This window comes from Equus quagga, unplaced genomic scaffold, assembly GCF_021613505.1.
Source record: "Equus quagga isolate Etosha38 unplaced genomic scaffold, UCLA_HA_Equagga_1.0 HiC_scaffold_7485_RagTag, whole genome shotgun sequence".
In the NCBI taxonomy this organism is placed as follows: Eukaryota; Metazoa; Chordata; class Mammalia; order Perissodactyla; family Equidae; genus Equus; species Equus quagga.
Genome location: NW_025794545.1, coordinates 6,776 through 16,039, shown reverse-complemented (window position 1 = coordinate 16,039; position 9,264 = coordinate 6,776). Strand labels below are relative to the sequence as shown.

The 9,264-nt window shown below is 43.2% G+C and overlaps 1 protein-coding gene across 1 annotated transcript; it reads left to right on the top strand.

Annotated features, from left to right (window-relative positions):
• The first annotated feature begins 82 nt into the window (after window positions 1–82).
• LOC124232552 (olfactory receptor 6V1) lies at window positions 83–1,024 on the top strand. The gene has a single exon (XM_046649509.1). The coding sequence runs from the start codon at window positions 83–85 to the stop codon at window positions 1,022–1,024; it is 942 nt and encodes a 313-aa protein (XP_046505465.1).
• Window positions 1,025–9,264: the final 8,240 nt, after the last annotated feature.

Below are 9,264 nucleotides of genomic sequence, written 5' to 3'. Positions count from 1 at the left end.
CTCTAGCTCTGTGTCACTATCTCTGCCTCTCCAACTCTGTCTCTTGTTGCCTTTCCATGTATAGACACCTAGCCCCTGGATCATGGCAAATCTGAGCCACCCTTCTGAATTTGTCCTCTTGGGCTTCTCCTCTTTCGGTGAGCTGCAGGTTCTGCTGTATGGGCCCTTCCTCCTGCTTTATCTTCTCGCCTTCATGGGAAACACTGTCATCATAGTCATGATCATAGCCGACAGCCACCTACATACTCCCATGTACTTCTTCCTGGGCAACTTTTCCCTGTTGGAGATCTTGGTGACCGTGACTACAGTGCCCAGGATGCTCTCAGGCCTGCTGGTCCCCCACAAAGTCATTTCCTTCACTGGCTGTATGGTTCAGTTCTACTTCTACTTTTCCCTGGGTTCCACCTCCTTCCTCATCCTGTCCGACATGGCCCTTGACCGCTTTGTGGCCATCTGCCACCCTCTGCGCTATGGCACTCTGATGAGCTGGGCTGTGTGTGCCCGGCTGGCAGGGGCTGCCTGGGCAGCTCCTTTCCTAGCCATGGTGCCCACTGTTCTCTCCCGGGCTCATCTCAATTATTGCCATGGCAACACCATTAATCACTTCTTCTGTGACAATGCACCTCTGCTGCAGCTGTCCTGCTCAGACACCAGCCTGCTAGAATTCTGGGACTTCCTGATGGCCTTGGCCTTTGTCCTCAGCTCCTTCCTGGTGACCCTCATCTCCTATGGCTACATCGTGACCTCTGTGCTGCGGATCCCCTCTGCCAGCGGCCGCCAGAAGGCTTTCTCCACGTGTGGGTCTCACCTCACTCTGGTCTTCCTTGGCTACAGCAGCACTATCTTCCTGTATGTCAGGCCTGGCAAAGCACACTCTGTGGAAGTCAACAAGACTGTAGCTTTGGTGACATCAGTCTTCACCCCCGTTCTCAATCCCCTTATCTTTACTCTCCGCAATGATGCAGTCAAGGCAGTGATATGGGGGCAGATACAGAGGTTGAAAGGCCTCCACAAGGCCCTATGATGAGCCTGAGTGACCTGACCAGGCTCAGTCAAGTGGTTCTTTGAGGAGGTAGAGTATCAGGCTGGGTGAGATGACCACTGTCGAGTTTACTTAGGTTTTTTTCCTCTCTACCTCTGAGGAATAACCACAGAAAGTCCTCAGTGCTACCCTGTCTGGCCCAAAGCTCTGAAAGGCCACCATGGAAGTGCTCCTATACCCACTGACAGCTACAAGAACTCTGAAAGTAGCCCAGAACCTGGGAGCCAGAAGTGTGCTTTCAATAAAAGGAACTAGATGGGCTTTCCATTCAAGGAACAGCAGGAAGGAAGAATTCTCTGATCAAGAGATATATGGGGCCGTCCCAGTGGTGCAGTGGTTAAGGGCACATGTTCCGCTTTGGCTGCCTGGGGTTTGCCAGTTCAGATCCCAGGTGCAGACATGGCATCACTTGGCAAGTCATGCTGTGGTAGGCGCCCCAAATATAAAGTAGAGGAAGATGGGCATGGATGTTAGCTCAGGGCCTGTCTTCCTCAGCAAAAAAAGGAGGAGTGGCAGTAGTTAACTTAGTTAACTTAATATTCCTAAAAAAAAGAGAGAGAGAGATGTAATCCAGCCTTGGCCTGTGTGTGTGTGTGTGTGTGTGTGTGTGTGTAATATTTCAGAAAGTCTATTAGGTCCCATGTTCCCTTTGGAATTAAACATCAGTTCCACTGCCCTTCCCTACCCCAACTATAATCTTAAATTTAAAAAACCATCCAGTTACTTTGTCCTCAGAATTATCATGCTTTCTCAGCTTTCACCTATCCTGAAAACAGCCCCAATTTAAATATTCTGCCAAACTATTTCTGCAAATACACCTTAATTTACTGAAGTACATTTCCCAGTAAGCTGGGGTGACTTCACTCATCAAAAATGTACTCTTAGCTCCACTTACTTTAAGTCAATGAAAACTACTAATTTACTGCAAGTGTCAAGCTTTTTAAAGACCTACTATGTGGAAGTGAACAAGGCAGGGAATTGTAGGCTCATTTGGTGAATACAGAGTATCTAGCTTTGGGGACATGGCTCACTAGTGGTCCATCGGTTCTCATTTCGTACTTCCAGTGTCATCCCAGGCTGACCCCTTCCTTACTGAAGTGCCCCTTTCTATGACTTTCTGAAAAGCTCGCTTCTTTCTTGTTGAGATGCTCCTCACCCAAATCAGAGAGTGTCTTTAGGTTCCTAGTTTCAGCTTCTGGTCAAAAGTCTTGTCTCCTAAATTACACATCAGAGCAATGAGTCGGTGTTTGCTGTGGCTATTGCAAAAATTGATTTATTTTCTCTAATTATCTTCTGCTTACAACTTCAAAGGGTAAATATTTGTAGAATAAATGAAAGGATGATGAAGAAATTAAACATAATTCCACTGATCATACCTTACTTTTGTATAGGTATGTGTGTGTATATATATATACACACATCTATATATATTCACACTTTACAAACCACTTTTACATATGTTTTACATTTGGTTTTTCCCTCATAGTAATTCAATTAATTAAAGATTCACTGATCACCCACCATGAGCAATGTAGTCTTCTCTGCACTGGCTGTTAAAGGTCAAAGAAATACAGATTCTAACCTCAAAGGTTTCTCCATCTGTGGGAGAGAGGAAAAAGTACAATTAATTCTAACACATTTTGATAGGGGGTTTTCCTATGTTTAATGAGTGCCTGAGAGTCCAAAAGGAAAATGTTGGTTCTTGGGCTGCAGCCAAGCAGTTTCTGACCGAACTAATGGTTAAGGGAACCATGGTTGTGAGGAAAAACGAGTTGGTCAAAGCAATGGCAGAACTGAAAGTAGAATCTGATTCGTGAAATTTCCTTTCCATTTCTCTATCTTTGGAAATAATTCTTCCATCTGGATCAAAGTTAGATTAATTAAAAGTGGGAATCTCCAGGATCTGAAACCACTCAATATAGACTCATCCAGCTCCTTATTTAGTGTGTATCCATTACGTTCCCATCAAGTTTATAAAATTGTAATTGCAATAATTCTAGGAACCTCTTCATAACAGTAATTTTATGTTTAATATCCTCCCTTGAAAGGAACACATACTGTCAGAAAAAAACTAACGATTCAGTGTCACTTTTAAAGATTTGCCTTTTGCTAATCACAATAGTACTCACGAACATTTGAAAGATAACAAATAACACATACATATAAGAAATATTTTTATTCGGTCCATACACAATGTTAAGTGCATGGTGGATCCACACTCCCATTGTCAAAATACCATATTTCCAAGGAGATGGAAACACTTGATCTGATTGTTGGTCTACATAAGGTCATTTGATATAAGGTTATTTGACAGAAGGCAACAGCCTTATCTCTCCACAGAACTAGCTTACACTGGAGCATAACTGCAGGGGAGTGCGATGAGATGCTTTGTAACACGAGAACGAATTTAAATATAGGTAGAATCAATGGAGAGAGTTCTTGAATCTAAAATGTTTGCCCCATCTTATCCACCCACCCTCCATTGATCTGGTATTCTAGCCCCAGAAATACCGTGTTCTGGTAATAAACCATTAGAAATACCAAGTTTCTGAATGGCTAACACAAGAATCTAATGCCACCCATGTAAATCTCAGCAAGAATCTGAAAAGTAGGTTTATTCCTTCCTGTTGGGAGGACTAAGGAGAAAGAAATTTAAAGTATGGAAGTCTTGATGACAGAAGATAGAAGAATATAACCATTTTTCAAATAAAAGTCAGGCCTGGGTCCTGTAGCCACCAGTAGTACCATGAAGGCCCTGTGTACATAAGATTTTAAGAGTTTGGTGAGGTGAAAAACCCTCCAAGGATAAGTTGCAAAATTTTATTGTTGCCTATATAGCACCGTGTTCATATCAATCTAGTTCATCAATTCTTTAAGCTTTGAATTTCCTGATGTAAATATGGTCCTTGCAACAATGCCTGACAGATACTGAAGAAAAGTGATAGTGCTCTAGTGATCTGCTGGTAAATATTTAACTGCTGGCTGTCTAGTTGCAGCATTTGCTGCCTTCTAGCATTTGACAGTTTTCATGGTGTGAGTTTCACTCCCATCATACACAACTTCAAACTATCAGCATGACATCACTGAACTTAGAGATGGGAAGACATGCTTAGCAGCCCACCATTATACGGTATTTTCACCAAAGAGATACAAGTGACACAAACAACTTCAATGATATAGATAAAAGTAAAATGTAACAAAATAATTAGGAGTCTTAAGTTTTTATTACCTTTGTTTTTAACATAATCTATTTGGTTGTAAATTTCCATTATTTAATTTTTAGTAATGGCTATGTTTAATTCCTGAAAATTTAACAATCAGCTCTCAAGAGGCCTCCAGAGCGTCTCTCCAAAGCATTCTGCCTCTGGATTTTCCCTTAAATCCTGCTCCCCATTCAACCCAGCATCTTTGTCATTCTCCTTCCCTTGAGTTAGATATGTGTCAAGACCTATGGAAGCAAACCTCATGGAATTGCCCTTTAACAGAACTATTCCTAGGCTCTTGCCAAACTTACCTAGGTCATTTTCAAAATTTAAGACAATGAAATTCCAACATGCAAGGTAAATAGTACCCTTTGTGAATGCAATATAATTGCCCTAGCATGCAAAGTTTTCCACACTAATGCCCTCTGTAACCACTATGAAGTTTGTTTGGAATCAGATATGACCCGTGATTTCAGTGAGTGGGACATCTTTCAGAGGACACCTAGAAATCCCCCAAGAGACTTGGATCTGACTAGTGAAGATATCCATGACCACTCTCCAGAGAGCATTCATTAATTCCATCTCCCCAGGCTTTCACTGCCTACATAATATGCCATGTTGATATCAACATTATTTTATGCATGCAATTGCATCTCCCTGGAATTCACTTTTCACCTTCTTGGCCTGTGAAGTCAGGCCAAGATATTCAGACTTCAAAACTCACCTCAAATGATGGTGTGTTTGGAAAGACCTTCAATTTAACTAAAGAGAATAGCTATTTCCTCCCTGTATTCTCACAGTGCTTTGCATATTAGGAAAACTAACACACAGTTTCTAACCACACTAAATTCTCAGCTACCCAAGTTAGGCAGTATACCTTATATGCCTTTGTATCTCCTCTGCCTAGAACACAGTAGATATTCAATAAACCCCAGCTATCTTTAGTGACGAGGTTTGTAGATGAATCTGGAACATGAGTAAACACTATAAACTAAAACACAGAATGTCATCTTAGGTGACAGTAGTAGAAGTGTGGTAAAGAAACCATGGGAAGAAGTTATCCCACTGCACTCTATCTAGTTAGTTGACTAAACTAGTAGCACAACCAGTTCCAAGATCCACATAACAACAGGGACAAGAAGAAGCAATGTGGATGGTGAAAGGTCTAGAAATTGTTCAACGGCAACATCCCACTTGTAAATCTGAATATTTTGTAGGGGAATATGTAGCCGTCCTTGTTTATTTGTGAGTCTGCCTGTGTAACTCAAAATTGCAGGGTGAGTGAATGTTAGAGAGACCACAGTGAGGTTCAATATAAGGGTTTCATCCTAAAATTTAGAACACTGCAGCAAAGAAGGGGACTGCCTCCCAGCTGTGAGTGCTGCATCCCCTAGACTTGGTGCAGGCAGGGTCTCCACGCTCACCTGAGAAGGGTGTGTGTTGCAGTGGGGGTGCCTGCCTTCAGAGGAGGTGCATCTGGGTGAGCTACACACTCCCTTCCGATTCCATGAGGCTCTAATTTAGTGACATCATGACTCTAAATGTGGGGACACTTTCATACAGCCAGACTGTCTTAAACGGGAATCCCCAGGTTCCTTCTGGCAAGGAGAAAAAGTATGCTAAAATTATTTTCTAGGTTATGTCTAAGCAGGAGCCTCATTTGACATTCTGCACACCGAGGGTCTCTGTCACATCAAGAAAAACGTATGGAACCAAAACATCTAGGTCCTGTCCACACAGGATTCTCACAGTGAGTCCAAGGCTGCACCATTTGGCCAAAGTCACTCAAGAAGCTTAAAGTCAAACTAGGATGAAAATCTGGGGGGCCTAAATTCTGGTTACTGTCCTTAGAAATAGGACCAGGGATGAAAGTGATTAAGAAAGGATGGCTCCAATAATCGCAAACACATCCTCAAATTCCCTCTTCTAGTTCCCTTCACATTGTTGAAACTGGGACAAGCACTTTCTTACACAATTTCCTGACTGAAACTTCCACCAGCAGATTGCCCAGATCAGGGCTCCTCAGATATTAATGTGCATGTGAATCACCCAGGGTGATTCCTGTTAAAATGCAGATTCTGATTCAGTAGGTCTGGGGTGGAGTCTGAGATTCTGAATTTCTAACAAGCTCTCAGGAGATGCCAGTGGTGTTCCAAGGATCACCCTTTGAGTAGTAAGGGACCACAGGCAAGTTTGTTGAGAATGTCGCACCTGTGTGATGCTGGCTGATGGCTGATTATTGTGGAGGCCCGAACAAGCTATACCTTCCCCAAACTGACCAGACAGAGATTCCACTCCTAAGAGAACACTGTGAAATCAGGCAATAGACTGCTGTAGGCTGTTGATTATTTTTAATTGTTTTAAAAGCAAATGTGTGCAGGGATGGGAGAGTGGCGGAAGGGAGTCTCTCCAGAGGAAAAACTGAGTGGATCTGTGTGCTGATTATTTCAGGATGAGCTGAAGGAAAGTGTTTGCATATCAGAAGGAGATAATTGTTTCCCATTTAGTTCTTCAGTTTTTCATAAAGTTTGCAAGGAGGGTAAGTAATTAGTCCCTTGAGGCGTAGAGGAAGGAAAGTTCTCAGATAGACAAATGTTTTCCCAGCTGGCTCTTACTGCAAAATCAAAAGGATCTGCCCACTTTTTTGAAGAGGCCCACAAACAGGAACATCTCCTGCAGTAGTTTTAAAAAAAAATCTTAGTTGGAGATCAAGCTACCTGGTAATAAGAGACTCATGCCCCTAGGTGCACACCCTGGACGCTCTCCCCTCCTGCCACCACCTGTCTTTCACTGCTGTGACTTTACTAGGTGGCCCCTATACTGTGACATGTGATGTGAATCTTGGTTGCCACAGGGAGAGAAGCCAAGGTGTCCTGGCCTACATACCGATCTATATCATCCTCAGGGAAATATACACCTTCCTGACCTGATTCGTATCAAAAGTTATATGAGCACCTGATAACCAAACCCCACCTGCACTGATACCATTTTAACAATTTTTTACATGATCTTTCCTTTGTCTTGTAAAGAAATAACTCATACACCTATGCCTTATAAATTTAGCCCTACCCTCAACCCATTGCAACTCTTCACGGCCCATGGGTACTGTCCCATGCTATTCTCTGGATAAAAGAGCACTATTTCCAGACGTTGAGAGTCCAAGCAGTCTTTCTCTCAACTCCTCAGCTCACTGAGCCCGCATCAATATCCACACTGCAAATTAGGACCATGGCCTCTCCTCCAGAAATCGTGTGAATGGAGCTAGCTTCAGAAAAAGGAGGAAGTTTGCATCTAATCCTTGTCCTGGCTTGCTAATCCCACTCAGGCCAGATTCAGTCTAGTACAAGAAATCACACACTAAAGCTATTCCTACTCCCACTATCTTCCCATGACTTTCTAAACTATTCCCAGATTTCCAAGGAATGCCTTCCCTCATGCACCCTCCCACCTCATTACCCATAACACAAGTCCCACTTCATTTCCTCCTTCTCATCTGACTTCTACCAACTTTCCTTTACTATCCGGGACCCCCAGGAATGTCCAGGCCCAGCTGCTTCCATGAATCCAATCTCAGAGGGCCTTCTCCCTAGGACATGTGTCTAAGGTTCTGTGAAAATGGAACTACTAGCCCATGTGAAGAAAAGGCAGCAAGTCTGAGAGTGATGTGGGCTCAGTGAGTCAAGGTGTCGAAAGAAAGATTTCTTGGACTCTCAAGGTCTGGCAGTAGTGCTCTCTTATTCAGAGAATAGTATGGAATAGCATGGGTACAGGACCCATAGGCAGTAAAGAGCTGTGGGCATAGGGACAGGACCCATGGGCAGTAAGAGCTGCAAACATGGGTTGAGGGTAGGGCTAAATTTAAGCTGAAGCCAACACCTTAAATATCATCATCAGCTAAAGACAAAGGAGGATGTTGGGGGGGGGGGGCGGTCAGTTACATGAGGTTACCAGACAAGTACAGCAAACAAGAGCAAGATTATTATGCAGACTTAAGTCCTTGCCTTCCCCATTAAGAGTTTGTAGAGATAAGGTCATTCCTCCTTCTTCCTGGTGCAGAGAGGGAGACACCCTCACAGATGGAGATTTCCTTTACAAATGTAACTGTCTCTTAACAAAGGGCAAGCAAATTCTACTTTTCAGAGTTTCCCTCCTGTCTGCAGCTTTTAAAAGTAACCAGCCCAAAATAATCCTGATCAGGAGCAGTGATCCAACTTTCTGTTATTTCTTGTGTGCATGAAAAGAACCGTGTCTAGGCATGTGGCCCTCATGAACTTTCTGTGTAACAGGGCTGGGAAAGTGGCCTCCAGAGTTATTTCTGTTTAAAGGCAAGACGTTTGGGGGCCCAGAAGGGAGAAGTGGGCAGCTTGGGTGTGAGGAGTTTTTCTATTCCAGGAGCAGTCCCAGAAGGGGGTCAGAATGGGAGGCCAATAGTTGCTTCTGTTTGGGGGGGTACTAGGCTTCTCTGCCCTTCTCAAAGAACCTCTCACTTTCAGAACCCCATCCAAGCCAGTTCCTGGGAAAGGAACATAGCTAAAAAATTGTTGCACACAAAGAAGCATACAGGAATGCAAACAAAACCATAGCGCCAGACTAAAGAGGAATGATTTTAATAGCACGCTTTTATTATAATATTTATAATAATATTTAGTTAAATATTATTATATCATTAAAAAATAATAATGTAAATAAAATAACATCCACATTTCCTGAGCTCTTACTATGTACCAGATCCGGCACTAAGGTTTTTACTTGGGTTATCTCTTTTAATTGATATTATCACACTGTTTTCCCTCCACAGCTCCCCCAAAATCATCCATCTGTTCCCTATCTCAGGCACACAGACACCTGCCTGTGAGCTCATTAGCTCTCTGTAGTGAGTGAGCGGAGACTTCCATGGGGTGAGGGCGCAGGGGAGACGAAGAAGAAGGAGACTGAGGAGCTCTAGCATGGGCACCTGGGTGTCCACCTGCAGCAAAAGGTGTTTCCTCCTTCACACTTCACAGATGCTCTCTGGCCTTC